This window comes from Heterodontus francisci, chromosome 33 (assembly GCF_036365525.1).
Source record: "Heterodontus francisci isolate sHetFra1 chromosome 33, sHetFra1.hap1, whole genome shotgun sequence".
Lineage (NCBI taxonomy): Eukaryota > Metazoa > Chordata > Chondrichthyes > Heterodontiformes > Heterodontidae > Heterodontus > Heterodontus francisci.
In genome coordinates this window covers 11927004-11954092 of record NC_090403.1, presented here as the reverse complement: position 1 = coordinate 11954092, position 27089 = coordinate 11927004, and the positions used below count along the sequence as shown (strand labels likewise).

Genomic DNA, 27089 nt, shown 5'->3' with positions numbered 1-27089 from the left:
TCCCAAACCCCCAGTGAACGAAAACCTCCAAATCCCCAGTAATCAGAAATCCCCAATCCACAGTGATCAGAAACCTCCAAATCACAGTGATCCGAAACCTCCAAACCCCCAGTGATCAGAAACCCCCAACCTCCAGCGATCAGAAACTCCCAAACACCCAGTAATCAGAAACCCCCAAATCCCAGTGATCAGAAACCCCCAAACCCCCAGTGATCAGAGACCCCCAAACCTCATTGATCAGAAACCCCCAAACCACCAGTGATCAGAAACCGCCAAACCCCAGTGAACAGAAACCCTCAAACACACAGTGATCAGAAACCCCCAAACCCCACTGATCAGAAACCCCCAAACCCCCAGTGATCAAAAAAAAACCCAAACACCAGTGATCAGAAACCTCAAAACCCCACTGATCAGAAACCCCCAAAACTCATTGACCAGAAACCCCCAAACCCCCAGTGATCAGAAGCCTCCAAACCCCAGTGATCAGAAACCCCCAAACCCCAGTGATCGGAAACCTCCAAACCCCCAGTGATCAGAAACCTCCAAACCACAGTGATAAGAAACTGCTAAACCCCAGTGATCAGAAACCTCCAAACCTTAGTGATCAGAAACCCCCAAACCTCCAGTGATCAGAAACCCCCAAACCCCAGTGATCAGAAACCCCCAAAGCTCAGTGATTAGAAACCTCCAAATCCCAGTGATCAAAATCACCCAAACCTCAGTGATCAGAAACCTCCAAACCCCAGTGATCAGAAACCCGCAACCCCCCAGTGATCAGAAACCTGCAAACCCCCAGTGATCAGTAACCCCCAAACCCCAGTGATCACAAACCCCCAAACCCCAGTGATCAGAAACCCTCAAATCCCCAGTGATCAGAAACCCCCAAACCCCAGTGAGCAGAAACCCCCAAACCCCACTGATCGGAAACCCCCAAACCCGCCGTGATCAGAAACCCCAAACCCCAGTGATCAGAAAACCCCAAACCCCCAGTGATCGGAAACCCCCAAACCCCCAGTGATCATAAGCCCCCAAAACCCAGTGCTCAGAATCCCCCAAACCTCAGTGATCAGAAATCCTCAAACCCCCAGTGATCAGAAACACCCAAACACCAGGGATCCGAAACCCCCAAACCCCAGTGAACAGAAACACTCAAACCTCCAGTGATCAGAAACCCCCAAACCCAAGTGATCAGAAACCCCCAAACCCCAGTGATCCGAAACACTCAAACCGCCAGTGATCAGAATCCCCCAAACCCAAGTGATCAGAAATCACCAAACCCCCAGTGATCAGAAATACCCAAACTCCCAGTGATCAGAAACTCCTAAACCCCCAGTGATCAGAAACCCCCAAAGCACCAGTGAGCAGAAACACCCAAACCCCCAAGGATCAGAAACCCTCCAACCCCAGTGATCAGAAACCCCCAAACCCCAGTGATCAGAAACCGCCAAACCCCAGTGATCAGAAACTCCCAAACCCCCTGTGATCAGAAACCCCCAAATCCCAGTGAACAGAAACCCTCAAACACACATTGATCAGAAACCCCCAAACCCCAGTGATCAGAAACCTCCAAACCCCACTGATCAGAAACCCCCAAACCCCCAGTGATCAAAAAAAAACCCAAACACCAGTGATCAGAAACCTCAAAACCCCACTGATCAGAAACCCCCAAAACTCATTGACCAGAAACACCCAAACCCCCAGTGATCAGAAGCCTCCAAACCCCAGTGATCAGAAACCCCCAAACCCCAGTGATCGGAAACCTCTAAACCCCCAGTCATCAGAAACCTCCAAACCACAGTGATAACAAACCACTAAACCCCAGTGATCAGAAACCTCCAAACCTTAGTGATCAGAAACCCTCAAACCTCCAGTGATCAGAAACCCCCAAAGCTCAGTGATTAGAAACCTCCAAATCCCAGTGATCAAAATCACCCAAACCTCAGTGATCAGAAACCTCCAAACCCCAGTGATCAGAAACCCGCAACCCCCCAGTGATCAGAAACCTGCAAACCCCCAGTGATCAGTAACCCCCAAACCCCAGTGATCACAAACCCCCAAACCCCAGTGATCAGAAACCCTCAAATCCCCAGTGATCAGAAACCCCCAAACCCCAGTGAGCAGAAACCCCCAAACCCCACTGATCGGAAACCCCCAAACCCGCCGTGATCAGAAACCCCAAACCCCAGTGATCAGAAAACCCCAAACCCCCAGTGATCGGAAACCCCCAAACCCCCAGTGATCATAAGCCCCCAAAACCCAGTGCTCAGAATCCCCCAAACCTCAGTGATCAGAAATCCTCAAACCCCCAGTGATCAGAAACACCCAAACACCAGGGATCCGAAACCCCCAAACCCCAGTGAACAGAAACACTCAAACCTCCAGTGATCAGAAACCCCCAAACCCAAGTGATCAGAAACCCCCAAACCCCAGTGATCCGAAACACTCAAACCGCCAGTGATCAGAATCCCCCAAACCCAAGTGATCAGAAATCACCAAACCCCCAGTGATCAGAAATACCCAAACTCCCAGTGATCAGAAACTCCTAAACCCCCAGTGATCAGAAACCCCCAAAGCACCAGTGAGCAGAAACACCCAAACCCCCAAGGATCAGAAACCCTCCAACCCCAGTGATCAGAAACCCCCAAACCCCAGTGATCAGAAACCGCCAAACCCCAGTGATCAGAAACTCCCAAACCCCCTGTGATCAGAAACCCCCAAATCCCAGTGAACAGAAACCCTCAAACACACATTGATCAGAAACCCCCAAACCCCAGTGATCAGAAACCTCCAAACCCCACTGATCAGAAACCCCCAAACCCCCAGTGATCAAAAAAAAACCCAAACACCAGTGATCAGAAACCTCAAAACCCCACTGATCAGAAACCCCCAAAACTCATTGACCAGAAACACCCAAACCCCCAGTGATCAGAAGCCTCCAAACCCCAGTGATCAGAAACCCCCAAACCCCAGTGATCGGAAACCTCTAAACCCCCAGTCATCAGAAACCTCCAAACCACAGTGATAACAAACCACTAAACCCCAGTGATCAGAAACCTCCAAACCTTAGTGATCAGAAACCCTCAAACCTCCAGTGATCAGAAACCCCCAAAGCTCAGTGATTAGAAACCTCCAAATCCCAGTGATCAAAATCGCCCAAACCTCAGTGATCAGAAACCTCCAAACCCCAGTGATCAGAAACCCGCAACCCCCCAGTGATCAGAAACCTGCAAACCCCCAGTGATCAGTAACCCCCAAACCCCAGTGATCACAAACCCCCAAACCCCACTGATCAGAAACCCCCAAACCCCCAGTGATCGGAAACCCCCAAACACCAGTGATCAGAAACCTCAAAACCCCACTGATCAGAAACCCCCAAGACTCATTGACCAGAAACCCCAAACTCCCAGTGATCAGAAACACCCAAACACCAGTGATCCGAAACCCCCAAACCCCAGTGAACAGAAACCCACAAAGCCAAGTGATCAGAATCCCCCAAACCGCCGGTGATCAGAAACCGCGAAACCCCAGTGATCAGAAACCCCAAAACCCCCAGTCGTCAGAAACCCATAAAACCCAGTGATAAGAAATTCCCAAACCCCCAGTGAACGAAAACCTCCAAATCCCCAGTAATCAGAAACCCCCAAACCCCAGTGATCAGAAACCTCCAAACCCCCAGTGATCAGAAACCCCCAAACCCCAGTGATCAGAAACTCCCAAACACCCAGTAATCAGAGACCCCCAAATCCCAGTGATCAGAAACCCCCAAACCCACAGTGATCAGAAACCCCCAAACACCAGTGATCAGAAACCCCCAAATCCCAGTGATCAGAAACCTCCAAACCAACAGACATCTGAAACCCCCAAACCCCCAGTGATCAAAAAAAAACCCAAACACCAGTGATCAGAAACCTCAAAACCCCACTGATCAGAAACCCCCAAAACTCATTGACCAGAAACACCCAAACCCCCAGTGATCAGAAGCCTCCAAACCCCAGTGATCAGAAACCCCCAAACCCCAGTGATCGGAAACCTCCAAACCCCCAGTGATCAGAAACCTCCAAACCACAGTGATAAGAAACTGCTAAACCCCAGTGATCAGAAACCTCCAAACCTTAGTGATCAGAAACCCCCAAACCTCCAGTGATCAGAAACCCCCAAACCCCAGTGATCAGAAACCCCCAAAGCTCAGTGATTAGAAACCTCCAAATCCCAGTGATCAAAATCACCCAAACCTCAGTGATCAGAAACCTCCAAACCCCAGTGATCAGAAACCCGCAACCCCCCAGTGATCAGAAACCTGCAAACCCCCAGTGATCAGTAACCCCCAAACCCCAGTGATCACAAACCCCCAAACCCCAGTGATCAGAAACCCTCAAATCCCCAGTGATCAGAAACCCCCAAACCCCAGTGAGCAGAAACCCCCAAACCCCCAGTGATCGGAAACCCCCAAACCCGCCGTGATCAGAAACCCCAAACCCCAGTGATCAGAAAACCCCAAACCCCCAGTGATCGGAAACCCCCAAACCCCCAGTGATCATAAGCCCCCAAAACCCAGTGCTCAGAATCCCCCAAACCTCAGTGATCAGAAATCCTCAAACCCCCAGTGATCAGAAACACCCAAACACCAGGGATCCGAAACCCCCAAACCCCAGTGAACAGAAACACTCAAACCTCCAGTGATCAGAAACCCCCAAACCCAAGTGATCAGAAACCCCCAAACCCCAGTGATCCGAAACACTCAAACCGCCAGTGATCAGAATCCCCCAAACCCAAGTGATCAGAAATCACCAAACCCCCAGTGATCAGAAATACCCAAACTCCCAGTGATCAGAAACTCCTAAACCCCCAGTGATCAGAAACCCCCAAAGCACCAGTGAGCAGAAACACCCAAACCCCCAAGGATCAGAAACCCTCCAACCCCAGTGATCAGAAACCCCCAAACCCCAGTGATCAGAAACCGCCAAACCCCAGTGATCAGAAACTCCCAAACCCCCTGTGATCAGAAACCCCCAAATCCCAGTGAACAGAAACCCTCAAACACACATTGATCAGAAACCCCCAAACCCCAGTGATCAGAAACCTCCAAACACCACTGATCAGAAACCCCCAAACCCCCAGTGATCAAAAAAACCCCCAAACACCAGTGATCAGAAACCTCAAAACCCCACTGATCAGAAACCCCCAAAACTCATTGACCAGAAACCCCCAAACCCCCAGTGATCAGAAGCCTCCAAACCCCAGTGATCAGAAACCCCCAAACCCCAGTGATCGGAAACCTCTAAACCCCCAGTCATCAGAAACCTCCAAACCTTAGTGATCAGAAACCCCCAAAGCTCAGTGATTAGAAACCCCCAAACCCCCAGTGATCAGAAACCCTCAAACGAAAGTGATCAGAAACCACCAAACCCCCAGTAAATGAAACCCCCAAACACCAGTGATCAGAAACCCCCAAATCACAGTGATCAGAAACTCATAAACACCAGTGATCAGAAACCCCCAAATCCCAGTGATCAGAAACCCCCAAACCCCAGTGATCAGAAACCCTCAAACGCCCAGTGATCAGAAACCCCCAAACACCAGTAATCAGAAAACCCCAAACCCCAGTGATCAGAAACCCTCAAATCCCCAGTGATCAGAAACCCCCAAAACTCATTGACCAGAAACACCCAAACCCCCAGTGATCAGAAGCCTCCAAACCCCAGTGATCAGAAACCCTCAAATCCCCAGTGATCAGAAACCCCCAAACCCCCAGTGATCAGAAACCCTCAAGCACCAGTGATCAGAAACCCTCAAATCCACAGTGATCCGAAACCTCCAAACCCCCAGTGATCAGAAACCCCCAAACCCCAGTGATCAGAAACTCCCAAACACCCAGTAATCAGAAACCCCCAAATCCCAGTGATCAGAAACCCCCAAACCCCCAGTGATCAGAAACCCCCAAACACCAGTGATCAGAAACCTCCAAACCCCAGTGATCAGAGACCCCCAAACCTCATTGATCAGAAACCCCCAAACCACCAATGATCAGAAACCGCCAAACCCCAGTGATCAGAAACTCCCAAACCCCCTGTGATCAGAAACCCCCAAATCCCAGTGAACAGAAACCCTCAAACACACAGTGATCAGAAACCCCCAAACCCCAGTGATCAGAAACCTCCAAACCCCACTGATCAGAAATCCTCAAACCCCCAGTGATCAAAAAAAACCCCAAACACCAGTGATCAGAAACCTCAAAACCCCACTGATCAGAAACCCCCAAAACTCATTGACCAGAAACACCCAAACCCCCAGTGATCAGAAGCCTCCAAACCCCAGTGATCAGAAACCCCCAAACCCCAGTGATCGGAAACCTCTAAACCCCCAGTCATCAGAAACCTCCAAACCACAGTGATAACAAACCGCTAAACCCCAGTGATCAGAAACCTCCAAACCTTAGTGATCAGAAACCCTCAAACCTCCAGTGATCAGAAACCCCCAAAGCTCAGTGATTAGAAACCTCCAAATCCCAGTGATCAAAATCGCCCAAACCTCAGTGATCAGAAACCTCCAAACCCCAGTGATCAGAAACCCGCAACCCCCCAGTGATCAGAAACCTGCAAACCCCCAGTGATCAGTAACCCCCAAACCCCAGTGATCACAAACCCCCAAACCCCACTGATCAGAAACCCCCAAACCCCCAGTGATCGGAAACCCCCAAACACCAGTGATCAGAAACCTCAAAACCCCACTGATCAGAAACCCCCAAGACTCATTGACCAGAAACCCCAAACTCCCAGTGATCAGAAACACCCAAACACCAGTGATCCGAAACCCCCAAACCCCAGTGAACAGAAACCCACAAAGCCAAGTGATCAGAATCCCCCAAACCGCCGGTGATCAGAAACCGCGAAACCCCAGTGATCAGAAACCCCAAAACCCCCAGTCGTCAGAAACCCATAAACCCCAGTGATAAGAAATTCCCAAACCCCCAGTGAACGAAAACCTCCAAATCCCCAGTAATCAGAAATCCCCAAACCACAGTGATCAGAAACCTCCAAAGCACAGTGATCAGAAACCTCCAAACCCCCAGTGATCAGAAACCCCCAAACCCCAGTGATCAGAAACTCCCAAACACCCAGTAATCAGAAACCCCCAAATCCCAGTGATCAGAAACCCCCAAACCCACAGTGATCACAAACCCCCAAACACCAGTGATCAGAAACCTCCAAATCCCAGTGATCAGAAATCTCCAAACATTAGTGATCAGATACCCCCAAACCTCCAGTGATCAGAAACCCCCAAACCCCAGTGATCAGAAGTCCCCAAACCTCAGTGATCAGAACCCTCCAAATCCCAGTGATCAAAATGCCCCAAACCTCAGTGATCAGAAACCTCCAAACCCCAGTGATCAGAAACCACCAAAACCCCAATAATCAGAAACCTGCAAACCCCCAGTGATCAGAAACCCCCAAACCCCCAGTGATCACAAACCCCCAAACACCAGTGATCAGAAACCCCCAAACCCTCAGTAATCAGAAACCCCAAAACCCCCAGTCATCAGAAACCCATAAATCCCAGTGATAAGAAACACCCAAACCCCCAGTGAACGAAAACCTCCAAATCCCCAGTAATCAGAAATCCCCAATCCACAGTGATCAGAAACCTCCAAACCACAGTGATCCGAAACCTCCAAACCCCCAGTGATCAGAAACCCCCAAACTCCAGTGATCAGAAACTCCCAAACACCCAGTAATCAGAAACCCCCAAATCCCAGTGATCAGAAACCCCCAAACCCCCAGTGATCAGAAACCCCCAAACACCAGTGATCAGAAACCTCCAAATCCCCAGTAATCAGAAATCCCCAAACCACAGTGATCAGAAACCTCCAAAGCACAGTGATCAGAAACCTCCAAACCCCCAGTGATCAGAAACCCCCAAACCCCAGTGATCAGAAACTCCCAAACACCCAGTAATCAGAAACCCCCAAATCCCAGTGATCAGAAACCCCCAAACCCACAGTGATCACAAACCCCCAAACACCAGTGATCAGAAACCTCCAAATCCCAGTGATCAGAAATCTCCAAACATTAGTGATCAGATACCCCCAAACCTCCAGTGATCAGAAACCCCCAAACCCCAGTGATCAGAAGTCCCCAAACCTCAGTGATCAGAACCCTCCAAATCCCAGTGATCAAAATGCCCCAAACCTCAGTGATCAGAAACCTCCAAACCCCAGTGATCAGAAACCACCAAAACCCCAATAATCAGAAACCTGCAAACCCCCAGTGATCAGAAACCCCCAAACCCCCAGTGATCACAAACCCCCAAACACCAGTGATCAGAAACCCCCAAACCCTCAGTAATCAGAAACCCCAAAACCCCCAGTCATCAGAAACCCATAAATCCCAGTGATAAGAAACACCCAAACCCCCAGTGAACGAAAACCTCCAAATCCCCAGTAATCAGAAATCCCCAATCCACAGTGATCAGAAACCTCCAAACCACAGTGATCCGAAACCTCCAAACCCCCAGTGATCAGAAACCCCCAAACTCCAGTGATCAGAAACTCCCAAACACCCAGTAATCAGAAACCCCCAAATCCCAGTGATCAGAAACCCCCAAACCCCCAGTGATCAGAAACCCCCAAACACCAGTGATCAGAAACCTCCAAACCCCAGTGATCAGAGACCCCCAAACCTCATTGATCAGAAACCCCCAAACCACCAGTTATCAGAAACCACCAAACCCCAGTGATCAGAAACTCCCAAACCCCCTGTGATCAGAAACCCCCAAATCCCAGTGAACAGAAACCCTCAAACCCCCAGTGATCAGAAACCCCCAAACCCCAGTGATCAGAAACCTCCAAACCCCACTGATCAGAAACCCCCAAACCCCCAGTGATCAAAAAAAACCCCAAACACCAGTGATCAGAAACCTCAAAACCCCACTGATCAGAAACCCCCAAAACTCATTGACCAGAAACACCCAAACCCCCAGTGATCAGAAGCCTCCAAACCCCAGTGATCAGAAACCCCCAAACCCCAGTGATCGGAAACCTCTAAACCCCCAGTCATCAGAAACCTCCAAACCACAGTGATAACAAACCGCTAAACCCCAGTGATCAGAAACCTCCAAACCTTAGTGATCAGAAACCCTCAAATCCCCAGTGATCAGAAACCCCCAAACCCACAGTGAGCAGAAACCCCAAACTCCCAGTGATCAAAAACACCCAAACACCAGTGATCCGAAACCCCCAAACCCCAGTGAACAGAAACCCACAAAGCCAAGTGATCAGAATCCCCCAAACCGCTGGTGATCAGAAACCGCGAAACCCCAGTGATCAGAAACCCCAAAACCCCCAGTCATCAGAAACCCATAAACCCCAGTAATCAGAAACCCCCAAACACCAGTGACCAGAAACCCCCAAATCCCAGTGATCAGAAACCCCCAAACCCCAGTGATCAGAAACCCCCAAACCCCAGTAATCAGAAAACCCCAAACCCCAGTGATCAGAAACCCTCAAATCCCCAGTGATCAGAAACCCCCAAACCCCCAGTGATCAGAAACCCTCAAACGAAAGTGATCAGAAACCACCAAACCCCCAGTAATCAGAAACCCCCAAACACCAGTGATCAGAAACCCCCAAACCACTGTGATCAGAAACTCATAAACACCAGTGATCAGAAACCCCCAAATCCCAGTGATCAGAAACCCCCAAACCCCAGTGATCAGAAACCCTCAAATGTCCAGTGATCAGAAACCCCGAAACACCAGTAATCAGAAAACCCCAAACCCCAGTGATCAGAAACCCTCAAATCCCCAGTGATCAGAAACCCCCAAACCCACAGTGAGCAGAAACCCCAAACCCCCAGTGATCAAAAACACCCAAACACCAGTGATCCGAAACCCCCAAACCCCAGTGAACAGAAACCCACAAAGCCAAGTGATCAGAATCCCCCAAACCGCTGGTAATCAGAAGCCGCGAAACCGCAGTGATCAGAAACCCCAAAACCCCCAGTCATCAGAAACCCATAAACCCCAGTGATAAGAAACTCCCAAACCCCCAGTGAACGAAAAGCTTCAAATCCCCAGTAATCAGAAATCCCCAATCCACAGTGATCAGAAACCTCCAAAGCACAGTGATCCGAAACCTCCAAACCCCCAGTGATCAGAAACCTCCAAACTCCAGTGATCAGAAACTCCCAAACACCCAGTAATCAGAAACCCCCAAATCCCAGTGATCAGAAACCCCCAAACCCCCAGTGATCAGAAACCCCCAAACACCAGTGATCAGAAACCTCCAAACCCCAGTGATCAGAGACCCTCAAACCTCATTGATCAGAAACCCCCAAACCACCAGTGATCAGAAACCACCAAACCCCAGTGATCAGAAACTCCCAAACCCCCTGTGATCAGAAACCCCCAAATCCAAGTGAACAGAAACCCTCAAACACACAGTGATCAGAAACCCCCAAACCCCAGTGATCAGAAACCTCCAAACCCCACTGATCAGAAACCGCCAAACCCCCAGTGATCAAAAAAAAAACCCAAACACCAGTGATCAGAAGCCTCCAAACCCCAGTGATCAGAAACCCCCAAACCCCAGTGATCAGAAACCTCCAAACCCCCAGTGATCAGAAACCTCCAAACCTTAGTGATCAGAAACCCCCAAACCTCCAGTGATCAGAAACCCCCAAAGCTCAGTGATTAGAAACCTCCAAATCCCAGTGATCAAAATCGCCCAAACCTCAGTGATCAGAAACCTCCAAACCCCAGTGATCAGAAACCTCTAAACCCCACTGATCAGAATCCCCCAAACCGCCGGTGATCAGAAACCGTGAAACCCCAGTGATCAGAAACCCCAAAACCCCCAGTCATCAGAAACCCATAAACCCCAGTGATAAGAAACTCCCAAACCCCCAGTGAACGAAAACCTCCAAATCCCCAGTAATCAGAAATCCCCAATCCACAGTGATCAGAAACCTCCAAATCACAGTGATCCGAAACCTCCAAACCCCCAGTGATCAGAAACCCCCAAACTCCAGTGATCAGAAACTCCCAAACACCCAGTAATCAGAAACCCCCAAATCCCAGTGATCAGAAACCCCCAAACCCCCAGTGATCAGAGACCCCCAAACCTCATTGATCAGAAACCCCCAAACCACCAGTGATCAGAAACCGCCAAACCCCAGTGAACAGAAACCCTCAAACACACAGTGATCAGAAACCCCCAAACCCCACTGATCAGAAACCCCCAAACCCCCAGTGATCAAAAAAAACCCCAAACACCAGTGATCAGAAACCTCAAAACCCCACTGATCAGAAACCCCCAAAACTCATTGACCAGAAACACCCAAACCCCCAGTGATCAGAAGCCTCCAAACCCCAGTGATCAGAAACCCCCAAACCTCAGTAATCAGAAAACCCCAAACGCCAGTGATCAGAAACCCTCAAATCCCCAGTGATCAGAAACCCCCAAACCCCCAGTGATCAGAAACCCTCAAACGAAAGTGATCAGAAACCACCAAACCCCCAGTAAATGAAACCCCCAAACACCAGTGATCAGAAACCCCCAAAACACAGTGATCAGAAACTCATAAACACCAGTGATCAGAAACCCCCAAATCCCAGTGATCAGAAACCCCCAAACCCCAGTGATCAGAAACCCTCAAACGCCCAGTGATCAGAAACCCCCAAACACCAGTAATCAGAAAACCCCAAACCCAGGTGATCAGAAACCCTCAAATCCCCAGTGATCAGAAACCCCCAAACCCACAGTGAGCAGAAACCCCAAACTCCCAGTGATCAAAAACACCCAAACACCAGTGATCCGAAACCCCCAAACCCCAGTGATCACAAACCCCCAAACCCCACTGATCAGAAACCCCCAAACCCCCAGTGATCGGAAACCCCCAAACACCAGTGATCAGAAACCTCAAAACCCCACTGATCAGAAACCCCCAAGACTCATTGACCAGAAACCCCAAACTCCCAGTGATCAGAAACACCCAAACACCAGTGATCCGAAACCCCCAAACCCCAGTGAACAGAAACCCACAAAGCCAAGTGATCAGAATCCCCCAAACCGCCGGTGATCAGAAATCGCGAAACCCCAGTGATCAGAAACCCCAAAACCCCCAGTCGTCAGAAACCCATAAACCCCAGTGATAAGAAATTCCCAAACCCCCAGTGAATGAAAACCTCCAAATCCCCAGTAATCAGAAATCCCCAAACCACAGTGATCAGAAACCTCCAAAGCACAGTGATCAGAAACCTCCAAACCCCCAGTGATCAGAAACCCCCAAACCTCAGTAATCAGAAAACCCCAAACGCCAGTGATCAGAAACCCTCAAATCCCCAGTGATCAGAAACCCCCAAACCCCCAGTGATCAGAAACCCTCAAGCACCAGTGATCAGAAACCCTCAAATCCACAGTGATCCGAAACCTCCAAACCCCCAGTGATCAGAAACCCCCAAACTCCAGTGATCAGAAACTCCCAAACACCCAGTAATCAGAAACCCCCAAATCCCAGTGATCAGAAACCCCCAAACCCCCAGTGATCAGAAACCCCCAAACACCAGTGATCAGAAACCTCCAAACCCCAGTGATCAGAGACCCCCAAACCTCATTGATCAGAAACCCCCAAACCACCAATGATCAGAAACCGCCAAACCCCAGTGATCAGAAACTCCCAAACCCCCTGTGATCAGAAACCCCCAAATCCCAGTGAACAGAAACCCTCAAACACACAGTGATCAGAAACCCCCAAACCCCAGTGATCAGAAACCTCCAAACCCCACTGATCAGAAACCCTCAAACCCCCAGTGATCAAAAAAAAACCCAAACACCAGTGATCAGAAACCTCAAAACCCCACTGATCAGAAACCCCCAAAACTCATTGACCAGAAACACCCAAACCCCCAGTGATCAGAAGCCTCCAAACCCCAGTGATCAGAAACCCCCAAACCCCAGTGATCGGAAACCTCTAAACCCCCAGTCATCAGAAACCTCCAAACCACAGTGATAACAAACCGCTAAACCCCAGTGATCAGAAACCTCCAAACCTTAGTGATCAGAAACCCTCAAACCTCCAGTGATCAGAAACCCCCAAAGCTCAGTGATTAGAAACCTCCAAATCCCAGTGATCAAAATCGCCCAAACCTCAGTGATCAGAAACCTCCAAACCCCAGTGATCAGAAACCCGCAACCCCCCAGTGATCAGAAACCTGCAAACCCCCAGTGATCAGTAACCCCCAAACCCCAGTGATCACAAACCCCCAAACCCCACTGATCAGAAACCCCCAAACCCCCAGTGATCGGAAACCCCCAAACACCAGTGATCAGAAACCTCAAAACCCCACTGATCAGAAACCCCCAAGACTCATTGACCAGAAACCCCAAACTCCCAGTGATCAGAAACACCCAAACACCAGTGATCCGAAACCCCCAAACCCCAGTGAACAGAAACCCACAAAGCCAAGTGATCAGAATCCCCCAAACCGCCGGTGATCAGAAACCGCGAAACCCCAGTGATCAGAAACCCCAAAACCCCCAGTCGTCAGAAACCCATAAACCCCAGTGATAAGAAATTCCCAAACCCCCAGTGAACAAAAACCTCGAAATCCCCAGTAATCAGAAATCCCCAAACCACAGTGATCAGAAACCTCCAAAGCACAGTGATCAGAAACCTCCAAACCCCCAGTGATCAGAAACCCCCAAATCCCAGTGATCAGAAACTCCCAAACACCCAGTAATCAGAAACCCCCAAATCCCAGTGATCAGAAACCCCCAAACCCACAGTGATCAGAAACCCCCAAACACCAGTGATCAGAAACCCCCAAATCCCAGTGATCAGAAACCTCCAAACCAACAGACATCTGAAACCCCCAAACCCCCAGTGATCAAAAAAAAACCCAAACACCAGTGATCAGAAACCTCAAAACCCCACTGATCAGAAACCCCCAAAACTCATTGACCAGAAACACCCAAACCCCCAGTGATCAGAAGCCTCCAAACCCCAGTGATCAGAAACCCCCAAACCCCAGTGATCGGAAACCTCCAAACCCCCAGTGATCAGAAACCTCCAAACCACAGTGATAAGAAACCGCTAAACCCCAGTGATCAGAAACCTCCAAACCTTAGTTATCAGAAACCCCCAAACCTCCAGTGATCAGAAACCCCCAAACCCCAGTGAACAGAAACCCCCAAAGCTCAGTGATTAGAAACCTCCAAATCCCAGTGATCAAAATCGCCCAAACCTCAGTGATCAGAAACCTCCAAACCTTAGTGATCAGAAACCCCCAAACCTCCAGTGATCAGAAACCCCCAAACCCCAGTGATCAGAAACCCCCAAAGCTCAGTGATTAGAAACCTCCAAATCCCAGTGATCAAAATCGCCCAAACCCCAGTGATCAGAAACCCGCAACCCCCCAGTGATCAGAAACCTGCAAACCCCCAGTGATCAGTAACCCCCAAACCCCAGTGATCACAAACCCCCAAACCCCAGTGATCAGAAACCCTCAAATCCCCAGTGATCAGAAACCCCCAAACCCCAGTGAGCAGAAACCCCCAAACCCCCAGTGATCGGAAACCCCCAAACCCGCAGTGATCAGAAACCCCCAAACCCCAGTGATCAGAAAACCCCAAACCCCCAGTGATCGGAAACCTCCAAACTCCCAGTGATCATAAACCCCCAAAACCCAGTGCTCAGAAATCACCAAACCCCCAGTGATCAGAAATACCCAAACTCCCAGTGATCAGAAACTCCTAAACCCCCAGTGATCAGAAACCCCCAAATCACCAGTGAGCAGAAACACCCAAACCCCCAAGGATCAGAAACCCTCCAACCCCAGTGATCAGAAACCCCCAAACCCCAGTGATCAGAAACCGCCAAACCCCAGTGATCAGAAACTCCCAAACCCCCTGTGATCAGAAACCCCCAAATCCCAGTGAACAGAAACCCTCAAACACACATTGATCAGAAACCCCCAAACCCCAGTGATCAAAAAAAACCCCAAACACCAGTGATCAGAAACCTCAAAACCCCACTGATCAGAAACCCCCAAAACTCATTGACCAGAAACACCCAAACCCCCAGTGATCAGAAGCCTCCAAACCCCAGTGATCAGAAACCCCCAAACCCCAGTGATTGGAAACCTCTAAACCCCCAGTCATCAGAAACCTCCAAACCACAGTGATAAGAAACCGCTAAACCCCAGTGATCAGAAACCTCCAAACCTTAGTGATCAGAAACCCCCAAACCTCCAGTGATCAGAAACCCCCAAAGCTCAGTGAATAGAAACCTCCATATCCCAGTGATCAAAATCGCCCAAACCTCAGTGATCAGAAACCTCCAAACCCCAGTGATCAGAAACCCGCAACCCCCCAGTGATCAGAAACCTGCAAACCCCCAGTGATCAGTAACCCCCAAACCCCAGTGATCACAAACCCCCAAACCCCACTGATCAGAAACCCCCAAACCCCCAGTGATCGGAAACCCCGAAACACCAGTGATCAGAAACCTCAAAACCCCACTGATCAGAAACCCCCAAAACTCATTGACCAGAAACCCCAAACTCCCAGTGATCAGAAACACCCAAACACCAGTGATCCGAAACCCCCAAACCCCAGTGAACAGAAACCCACAAAGCCAAGTGATCAGAATCCCCCAAACCGCCGGTGATCAGAAACCGCGAAACCCCAGTGATCAGAAACCCCAAAACCCCCAGTCGTCAGAAACCCATAAACCCCAGTGATAAGAAACTCCCAAACCCCCAGTGAACGAAAACCTCCAAATCCCCAGTAATCAGAAATCCCCAAACCACAGTGATCAGAAACCTCCAAACCACAGTGATCAGAAACCTCCAAACCCCCTGTGATCAGAAACCCCCAAACCCCAGTGATCAGAAACTCCCAAACACCCAGTAATCAGATAACCCCCAAATCCCAGTGATCAGAAACCCCCAAACCCCCAGTGATCAGAAACCCCCAAACACCAGTGATCAGAAACCCCCAAATCCCAGTGATCAGAAACCTCCAAACCAACAGACATCTGAAACCCCCAAACCCCCAGTGATCAAAAAAAAACCCAAACACCAGTGATCAGAAACCTCAAAACCCCACTGATCAGAAACCCCCAAAACTCATTGACCAGAAACACCCAAACCCCCAGTGATCAGAAGCCTCCAAACCCCAGTGATCAGAAACCCCCAAACCCCAGTGATCGGAAACCTCCAAACCCCCAGTGATCAGAAACCTCCAAACCACAGTGATAAGAAACCGCTAAACCCCAGTGATCAGAAACCTCCAAACCTTAGTGATCAGAAACCCCCAAACCTCCAGTGATCAGAAACCCCCAAACCCCAGTGATCAGACCCTCCAAATCCCAGTGATCGAAATGCCCCAAACCTCAGTGATCAGAAACCCCCAAAACCCCAGTAATCAGAAACCTGCAAACCCCCAGTGATCAGAAACCCCCAAACCCCCAGTGATCACAAACCCCCAAACACCAGTGATCAGAAACCCCCAAACCCCCAGTAATCAGAAACCCCCAAACACCAGTGACCAGAAACCCCCAAATCCCAGTGATCAGAAACCCCCAAACCCCAGTAATCAGAAAACCCCAAACCCCCAGTGATCAGAAACCCCCAAACACCAGTGATCAGAAACCTCCAAAACTCATTGACCAGAAACACCCAAACCCCCATTGATCAGAAACCTCCAAACCACAGTGATAAGAAACCGCTAAACCCCAGTGATCAGAAACCTCCAAACCTTAGTGATCAGAAACCCCCAAACCTCCAGTGATCAGAAACCCCCAAAGCTCAGTGATTAGAAACCTCCAAATCCCAGTGATCAAAATCGCCCAAACCTCAGTGATCAGAAACCCGCAACCCCCCAGTGATCAGAAACCTGCAAACCCCCAGTGATCAGTAACCCCCAAACCCCAGTGATCACAAACCCCCAAACCCCAGTGATCAGAAACCCTCAAATCCCCAGTGATCAGAAACCCCCAAACCCCAGTGATCAGAAACCCCCAAACCCCCAGTGATCGGAAACCCCCAAACCCGCAGTGATCAGAAACCCCCAAACCCCCAGTGATCGGAAACCCCCAAACCCCCAGTGATCATAAACCCCCAAAACCCAGTGCTCAGAATCCCCCAAACCTCAGTGATCAGAAATCCTCAAACCCCCAGTGATCAGAAACACCCAAACACCAGGGATCCGAAACCCCCAAACCCCAGTGAACAGAAACACACAAACCTCCAGTGATCAGAAACCCCCAAACCCAAGTGATCAGAAACCCCCAAACCCCAGTGATCCGAAACACTCAAACCGCCAGTGATCAGAAATCCCCAAACTCCCAGTGATCAGAAACTCCTAAACCCCCAGTGATCAGAAACCCCCAAACCACCAGTGAGCAGAAACCCCCAAACCCCCAAGGATCAGAAACCCTCCAACCCCAGTGATCAGAAACCCCCAAACCCCAGTGATCAGAAACCGCCAAACCCCAGTGATCAGAAACTCCCAAACCCCCTGTGATAAGAAACCCCCAAATCCCAGTGATCAGAAACCCGCAAACCCCCAGTGATCAGAAACCCCCAAACCCCAGTGATCAGAAACTTCCAAACCCCCATGATAAGTAACCCCCAAACCCCAGTGATAAGTAACCCCCAAACACCAGTGATCAGAAACCCACAAACCCCCAGTGATCAGAAACCCGCAAACCCCAGGGATCAGAAACCCCCAAACCTTAGTTATCAGAAACCTCCAAACCCCCAGTGATCAGAAACCTGCAAGCCCCCAGTGATCAGTAATCGCCAAACCCCCAGTGATCAGAAACCCCCAAACCCGCAGTGATCAGAAAACCCCAAACACCAGTGATCAGAAACATCCAGACGCCAGTGATCAGAGACCCCCAAAACGCATTGATCAGAAACCCGCAAACCACCAGTGATCAGAAACCGCCAAACCCCAGTGATCAGAAACCCCCAAACCCCCTGTGATCAGAAACCCCCAAATCCCAGTGAACAGAAACCCTCAAACACACAGTGATCAGAAAACCCCAAACCCCAGTGATCAGAAACCTCCAAACCCCAGTGATCAGAAACCCCCAAACCCCCTGTGATCAGAAACCCCCAAATCCCAGTGAACAGAAACCCTCAAACGCCCAGTGATCAGAAACCCTCAAACCCCCAGTCATCAGAAACCCGCAAACCCCCAGTGATAATAAACCTGCAAACCCCCACTGATCAAAAACCTCCAAACCCCCAGTGATCAGAAACTCCCAAACACCCAGTAATCTGAAAGCCCCAAATCCCAGTGATCCGAAACTCCGAAACCCCAACTGATCAGAAACCCCCAAACTCCATTGATCAGAATCCCCCAAATCCCAGTGAACTGAAACCCCCAAACCCCAGTGATAAAAAAAAACCCCAAAAACCAGTGATCAGAAACCTCCAAACCCCACTGATCAGAAAACCCCAAACCTCATTGATAAGAAACCCCCAAACCCCCAGTGATCAGAAGCCTCCAAACCCCAGTGATCAGAAACCCCCAAACCCCAGTGATCAGAAAACCCCAAACTCCAGTGATCAGAAACCCTCAAACACCCAGTGATCAGAAACCCCCAAACCCCAGTGATCAGAAACCCCCAAACTCCAGTGATCAGAAACCCGCAAACCCCCAGTGATAATAAACCTGCAAACCCCCACTGATCAAAAACCTCCAAACCCCCAGTGATCAGAAACTCCCAAACACCCAGTAATCTGAAAGCCCCAAATCCCAGTGATCCGAAACTCCGAAACCCCAACTGATCAGAAACCCCCAAACCCCATTGATCAGAATCCCCCAAATCCCAGTGAACAGAAACCCCCAAACCCCAGTGATCAAAAAAACCCCCAAAAACCAGTGATCAGAAACCTCCAAACCCCACTGATCAGAAACCCCCAAACCTCATTGATAAGAAACCCCCAAACCCCCAGTGATCAGAAGCCTCCAAACCCCAGTGATCAGAAACCCCCAAACCCCAGTGATCAGAAAACCCCAAACCCCAGTGATCAGAAACCTCCAAACCTTAGTGATCAGATACCCCCAAACACCCAGCGATTAGAAACCCCCAAACCCCAGTGATCAGAAAACCCCAAACCCCACTGATCAGAAACCCCCAAACCCCAGTGATCAGAAACCCTCAAACACGCAGCGATCAGAAACCCCCAAATCCCAGTGATCAGAAACCCCCAAATCCCAGTGATTAGAAACCCCCAAACCCCACTAATCAGAGACCCCCAAACCCCCAGTGATCGGAAACCCCCAAACCCCAGTGATCAGAAACCCCCAAATCCCAGTGATCAGAAAACCCCAAACGCCATTGATCAGAAACCCCCAAACCCCCAGTGATCAGAAACCCCCAAACCCCCAGTGATCAGAAACCCCTAAACTCCCAGTGATCAGAAACCCCCAAACCCCCAGTGATCAGAAACCCCCAAACCCCCAGTGATCAGAAACCCCTAAACACCCAGTGATCAGAAACCCTCCAACCCCAGTGATCAGAAACCCCCAAACCTCAGTGATCAGAAACCACGAAACCCCCAGTGATCAGAATCCCCCAAACCATAGTGATCAGAAACCCCCAAACCCCCAGTGATCAGAAACCCCTAAACTCCCAGTGATCAGAAACCCCCAAACCCCCAGTGATCAGAAACCCCCAAACCCCCAGTGATCAGAAACCCCTAAACACCCAGTGATCAGAAACCCTCCAACCCCAGTGATCAGAAACCCCCAAACCTCAGTGATCAGAAACCACGAAACCCCCAGTGATCAGAAACCCCAAACCATAGTGATCAGAAACCCACAAACACCATTGATCAGAAACCCACAAACACCAGTGATCAGAAACCCCCAAACCCCCAGTGACCAGAAACCTGCAAACCCCCAGTGATCAGTAACCCCCAAACCCCAGTGATCATAAACCCCCAAACCCCAGTGATAAGAAACCCCCAAACCGGCAGTGATCAGAAACAATCAAACCCCAGTGATCATAAACCACCAAACCCCCAGTGATCAGTATCCCCCAAACCCCAATGATCGGAAACCCCCAAACCACAGTGATCAGAAACCCCTAAACCCCAGTGATCAGAAACCCTCAAACACCCAGTGATCAGAAACCCCCAAACACCAGGGATCCGAAACCCCCAAACACCAGTGAACAGAAACACTCAAACCGCCAGTGATCAGAAACCCCCAAACCCAAGTGACCAGAAATCACCCAAACCCCAGTGATCCGAAACACTCAAACTCCCAGTGATCAGAAACTCCTAAACCACCAGTGATCAGAAACCCCCAAACCACCAGTGAGCAGAAACCCCCAAACCCCCAAGGATCAGAAACCCTCCAACCCCAGTGATCAGAAACCCTCCAACCCCAGTGATCAGAAACCCCCAAACCCCAGTCATCAGAAACCACGAAACCCCCTGTGATCAGAATCCCCCAAACCACGATGATCAGAGACCCCCAAACCACAGTGATCAGAAACCCCAAACCATAGTGATCAGAAACCCACAAACACCATTGATCAGAAACCCACACACACCAGTGATCAGAAACCCACAAACCCCCAGTGACCAGAAACCTGCAAACCCCCAGTGATCAGTAACCCCCAAACCCCAGTGATCATAAACCCCCAAACCCCAGTGATAAGAAACCCCCAAACCGGCAGTGATCAGAAACAATCAAACCATAGTGATCAGAAACCCACAAACACCATTGATCAGAAACCCACAAACACCATTGATCAGAAACCCACAAACACCAGTGATCAGAAACCCCAAACCATAGTGATCAGAAACCCACAAACACCATTGATCAGAAACCCACAAACACCATTGATCAGAAACCCACAAACACCAGTGATCAGAAACCCCCAAACCCCCAGTGATCAGAAACCCTCCAGCCCCAGTGATCAGAAACCCCCAAACCCCAGTGATCAGAAACCGCCAAACCCCAGTGATCAGAAACCCCCAAACCCCCAGTGATCAGAAACCCCCAAACCCCAGTGATCAGAAACTCCCAAACCCCCGTGATAAGTAACCCCCAAACCCCAGTGATAAGTAACCCCCAAACCCCAGTGATCAGAAACCCACAAACCCCCAGTGATCAGAAACCCGCAAACCCCAGGGATCAGAAACCCCCAAACCTCAGTTATCAGAAACCTCCAAACCCCCGTGATCAGAAACCCCCAAACCCCCAGTGATCAGAAACCTGCAAGCCCCCAGTGATCAGTAACCGCCAAACCCCCAGTGATCAGAAACCCCCAAACCTGCAGTGATCAGAAAACCCCAAACACCAGTGATCAGAAACATCCAAACGCCAGTGATCAGAGACCCCCAAAACGCATTGATCAGAAACCCGCAAACCACCAGTGATCAGAAACCGCCAAACCCCAGTGATCAGAAACCCCCAAACCCCCTGTGATCAGAAACCCCCAAATCCCAGTGATCAGAAACCTCCAAACCCCACTGATCAGAAACCACCAAACCCCCAGTGATCAGAAACCTCCAAACACCAGTGATCAGAAACCCCCAAACCACAGTGATCAGAAACCCACAAGCACCAGTGATCAGAAACCCCCAAACCCCAGAGATCAGAAACCCTCAAACGCCCAGTGATCAGAAACCCCCAAACCCCCAGTCATCAGAAACCCGCAAACCCCCAGTGATAATAAACCTGCAAACCCCCACTGATCAAAAACCTCCAAACCCCCAGTGATCAGAAACTCCCAAACACCCAGTAATCAGAAAGCCCCAAATCCCAGTGATCCGAAACTCCGAAACCCCAACTGATCAGAAAACCCCCAAACCCCAGTGATCAGAAACCTCCAAACACCAGTGATCAGAGACCCCCAAACCTTATTGATCAGAAACCCCCAAACCACCAGTGATCAGAAACTCCCAAACCCCCTGTGATCAGAATCCCCCAAATCCCAGTGAACAGAAACCCCCAAACCCCAGTGATCAAAAAAAACCCCAAAAACCAGTGATCAGAAACCTCCAAACCCCACTGATCAGAAACCCCCAAACCTCATTGATAAGAAACCCCCAAACCCCAGTGATCAGAAGCCTCCAAACCCCAGTGATCAAAAAAAACCCCAAAAACCAGTGATCAGAAACCTCCAAACCCCACTGATCAGAAACCCCCAAACCTCATTGATAAGAAACCCCCAAACCCCAGTGATCAGAAACCACCAAACCTTAGTGATCAGAAAACCCCAAACCTCCAGTGATCAGAAAACCCCAAACCCCAGTGACCAGAAACCCTCAGATCCCCAGTGATCAGAAAACCCCAAACCCCAGTGACCAGAAACCTCCAAACCTTAGTGATCAGAAAACCCCAAACCTCCAGTGATCAGAAAACCCCAAACCCCAGTGATCAGAAACCTCCAAACCTTAGTGATCTGAAAACCGCAAACTCCAGTGATCAGAAAACCCCAAACCCCAGTGACCAGAAACCCTCAGATCCCCAGTGATCAGAAACCCCCAAACCCCAGTGATCAGAAACCCTCAAACGCCCAGTGATCAGAAACCCCCAACCCACAGTGATCAGAAAACTCCAAACCATAGTGATCAGAAACCCCCAAACCCCACTGATCAAGACCCCCAAACCCCCAGTGATCGGAAACCCCCAAACCCCCAGTGATCAGAAACCCCCAAATCATAGTGATCAGAAAACCCCAAACGCCACTGATCAGAAACCCCCAAACCCCCAGTGATCAGAAACCCCCAAACCCCCAGTGATCAGAAACCCCTAAACTCCCAGTGATCAGAAACCCCCAAACCACCAGTGATCAGAAACACTCAAACACCCAGTGATCAGAAACCCTCCAACCCCAGTGATCAGAAACCCCCAAACTACCAGTGATCAGAAACACCCAAACACCCAGTGATCAGAAACCCTCCAACCCCAGTGATCAGAAACCCCCAAACCCCAGTGATCAGAAACCACGAAACCCCCAGTGATCAGAAACCCCCAAACCATAGTGATCAGAAACCCACAAACACCATTGATCAGAAACCCACAAACACCAGTGATCAGTAACCCCCAAACCCCCAGTGACCAGAAACCTGCAAACCCCCAGTGATCAGTAACCCCCAAACCCCAGTGATCATAAACCCCCAAACCCCAGTGATAGGAAACCCCCAAACCGGCAGTGATCAGAAACAATCAAACCCCAGTGATCAGAATCCCCCAAACCCCAATGATCGGAAACCCCCAAACCACAGTGATCAGAAACCCCTAAACCCCAGTGATCGGAAAACTCCAAACCCCAGTGATCAGAAACCCCCAAACCCCCAGTGTTCGGAAACCCCCAAACCCGCAGTGATCAGAAACCCCCAAACCGCCAGTGATCAGAAACCCCCAAACCCCCAGTAAACAGAAACCCCCAAACCCCCAGTGATCGAAAACCTCCAAACACCCAGTGATCAGAAAACCCCAAACCCCCAGTCAACAGAAACCCCCCAACCTCCAGTGATCAGAAACCTGCAAACCCCAGTGATAAGAAAACCCCAAACCTCCAGTGATCGAAAACCTCCAAACCCCCAGTGATCAGAAACCCCCAAACCCCCAGTGATCCGAAACCCCCAAACCCCAGTGAACAGAAACACTCAAACCCCAGTGATCAGAAACCCCCAAACCCCCAGTCGTCAGAAACCCGCAAACCCCAGTGATCAGAAACCACCAAACTGCAGTGATCAGAAACCCCGAAACCCCCAGTGATCAGAAACCCCCAAATCCCCAGTGATCAGAAACCCTCAAACCCCCAGTGATCAGAAACCCGCAAACTCCCAGTGAGCAGTAACCCTCAAACCCCCAGTGATCAGAAACCCCCAAACCCCAGTGATCAGAAACCACGAAACCCCCAGTGATCAGAATCCCCCAAACCATAGTGATCAGAAACCCACAAACACCATTGATCAGAAACCCACAAACACCAGTGATCAGTAACCCCCAAACCTCCAGTGACCAGAAACCTGCAAACCCCCAGTGATCAGTAACCCCCAAACCCCAGTGATCATAAACCCCCAAACCCCAGTGATAAGAAACCCCCAAACCGGCAGTGATCAGAAACAATCAAACCCCAGTGATCATAAACCACCAAACCCCCAGTGATCAGAATCCCCCAAACCCCAATGATCGGAAACCCCCAAACCACCAGTGATCAGAAACCCCCAAACCCCCAGTGATCCGAAACCCCCAAACCCCAGTGAACAGAAACACTCAAACCCCAGTGATCAGAAACCCCCAAACCCCCAGTCGTCAGAAACCCGCAAACCCCAGTGATAAGAATCCCCCAAACCCCCAGTGATCGAAAACCTCCAACTCCCCAGTAATCAGAAACCCCCAAACCCCAGTGATCAGAAACCACCAAACTGCAGTGATCAGAAACCCCGAAACCCCCAGTGATCAGAAACCCCCAAATCCCCAGTGATCAGAAACCCTCAAACCCCCAGTGATCAGAAACCCGCAAACTTCCAGTGAGCAGTAACCCTCAAACCCCCAGTGATCAGACACCCCAAAACCCCAGTGATCAGAAACCCTCAAACCCCAGTGATCAGAAAGCACCAAGCTCCCAGTGATCAGAAACCACCAAATCCCCAGTGATCAGACACCCCAAAACCCCAGTGATCAGATACCCTCAAGCCCCAGTGATCAGAAACCCCCAAACTCCAGTGATCAGAAACCCTCAAATCCCCAGTGATCATAAACCCCCAAACTCCAGTGATCAGAAACCCTCAAACCCCCAGTGATCAGAAACCCCCAAACCCCAGTGATCAGAAACCCCCAGTCATCAGAAACCCCCAAACCTCCAGTGATCAGAAACCCCCAAACTCCAGTGATCAGAATCCCCCAAACCCCCAGTGATCAGAAACGCCCAAATCGCAGTGATCAGAAACCCCCAAACCCCTTGTGATCAGAAACACCCAAACCTCCAGTAATCAGAAACCCGCAAAACCCCAGTGATCAGAAACCTTAAACCCCCAGTGTTCAGAAACCCCCAAACCCCCAGTGATCAGAAACCCGCAAACCCCAGTGATCAGAAACCCCCAAACCCCCGGTGATCACAAACGCCCAAACCCCAGTGATCAGAAACCTCCAAACCCCCAGTGATCAGAAACGCCCAAACCCCCAGTGATCAGAAACACCCAAACCCCCAGTGATCAGAAACACCCAAACCCCTAGTTATCAGAAACGTCCAAACCCCTAGTGATCAGAAACGTCCAAACCCCCAGTGATCAGAAACGTCCAAACCCCCAGTGATCAGAAACGCCCAAACCCCTAGTGATCAGAAACGTCCAAACCCCCAGTGATCAGAAACGCCCAAACCCCCATTGATCAGAACCCTCCCAACTCCAGTGATCATAACCGTCCCAAACCCCAGTGATCAGAAACCCCCCAAACCCTCAGTGATCAGAACCCTCCCAACTCCAGTGATCATAACCCTCCCAAATCCCAGTGATCAGAAACCCCCCAAACCCTCTGTGATCAGAACCCCAAACCCCCAGTGATCAGAACCCTCCCAACTCCAGCGATCAGAACTCCCAAACCCCTTGCGAGGAGCCTGTGACACACTCCACAGTCTGGACAGTATATTTCGCATCAGGTGTGTTGGTTTAATGGCCAAATGACAGTTTTAGTGACACACATTTAAAAAGAAAGGAGATAAATGAAGCCCATGAGCTGAGGTGAGGATTCTTCACTCACCCAATGATGATTGAAATTCGTTGTAATAACAGCTGGTCCCAAGGATCGAGCAGGATTCATGCTGCACCCAGTAAATCCAATCTGCAAGCAGAGAGGAACAGTACAAGCTAAGAAATGTGTAAGGGGTTTAGCACTAATCCGTAAAATTCTATAATATTCCATTATTATTCCAAATGAACCAAAGCCCGAAAACATCCAGGCATTTCCAACCAAGCTTTTATAACTAGGAGCATGGGACACAAAAGAGGCAGAAAACATACAAACCATTGACTGGGCGGTCATTAGAATATTGAGTTTTAATTCTGGAGGGAGGAAAGAATAAAGAGAGGTAAATTCTTTATAACAGAGAAGGTAAAGAAGAAATTTGACTGGGTGGGGCTGTGGCTGGGCAGGAATGAACTGGGCGTGATTGTGTCTGGGCAGGGATGTGGATGGGGCTGTGTCTGTGTGGGTCTGTGACAGGGCAGATATGGGCAGTGCTGTCTGGGTGGGGCTGTGTCTGGGTGGGGCTGTGTCTGGGTGGGGTTGTGGGTGGGGCTGTGTCTGGGTGGGACTGTAACTGGGTGGGGCTGTGTCTGGGCAGGGATGTGGGTGGGTCTGGGTCTGGGTGGGTCTGTTACTGGGCGGGGTTGTGGGTGGGGCTGTGACTGGGTGGGAGTGTAACTGGGTGGGGCTGTGTCTGGGCTGGGATGTGGGTGGGGCTGTCTCTGGGTGGGGCTGTCTCTGGGTGGGGCTGTGTGGGTGGGGCTGTCTCTGTGAGGGGGCAGGAAATTGGGCAGGGCTGTGTGGGTGGGGCTGTGTCTGGGTGTGGTTGATGGGTGGGGCTCTAGGTGAGGTGGGCTCCAGGTTAAATCAGCAGATGGATGTGACTGACTTTCTCATCCATTGCTGAGTTGAGCAGTTCAGAAACACCCACCTGGGTGCATAGATACAAAGGGATAGGTGGTGTTGTGAGGAATCTGGGGGCCAGACATGTCTGAGGAGATCCCTCTCACTCTCTTCGTTTTTCTGATTATAAACATGGTAATGTAACATCCACAGAATACCATTACTGTGATAAAAACAAGAAATGCTGGAAATACTCAGCAGGTCTGGCAGCATCTGTGGAGAGAGAAGCAGAGTTAACGTTTCAGGTCAGTGACCTTTCATCAGAACTGGCAAATATTAGAAATGTGAAAGGTCTTAAGCAAGTAAAGCAGGGGTGGGGCAAGTGATAACAAAGGAGGATGTGTAGATAGGACAAGGCCACAGAATAGCTGACCAGAAGGTCATGGAGCAAAGGCAAACAATATGTTAATGGTGTGTTGAAAGACAAAGCATTAGAACAGATAGGGTGTTAACGGACTGAAAA

The 27089-nt window shown here is 50.1% G+C and overlaps 1 protein-coding gene across 2 annotated transcripts in view; it reads right to left on the bottom strand.

The window, feature by feature from the left end:
- LOC137347884 (aquaporin-2-like) overlaps positions 1 to 27089 on the bottom strand; it is a 164030-nt gene that overhangs the window by 113858 nt on the left and 23083 nt on the right. For both annotated transcript variants that reach the window (XM_068012923.1, XM_068012922.1), the window contains exon 3: positions 25739 to 25819. In XM_068012923.1, the coding sequence (XP_067869024.1) occupies positions 25739 to 25819 (81 nt within the window). The remainder of the gene's footprint in view (positions 1 to 25738; positions 25820 to 27089) is intronic.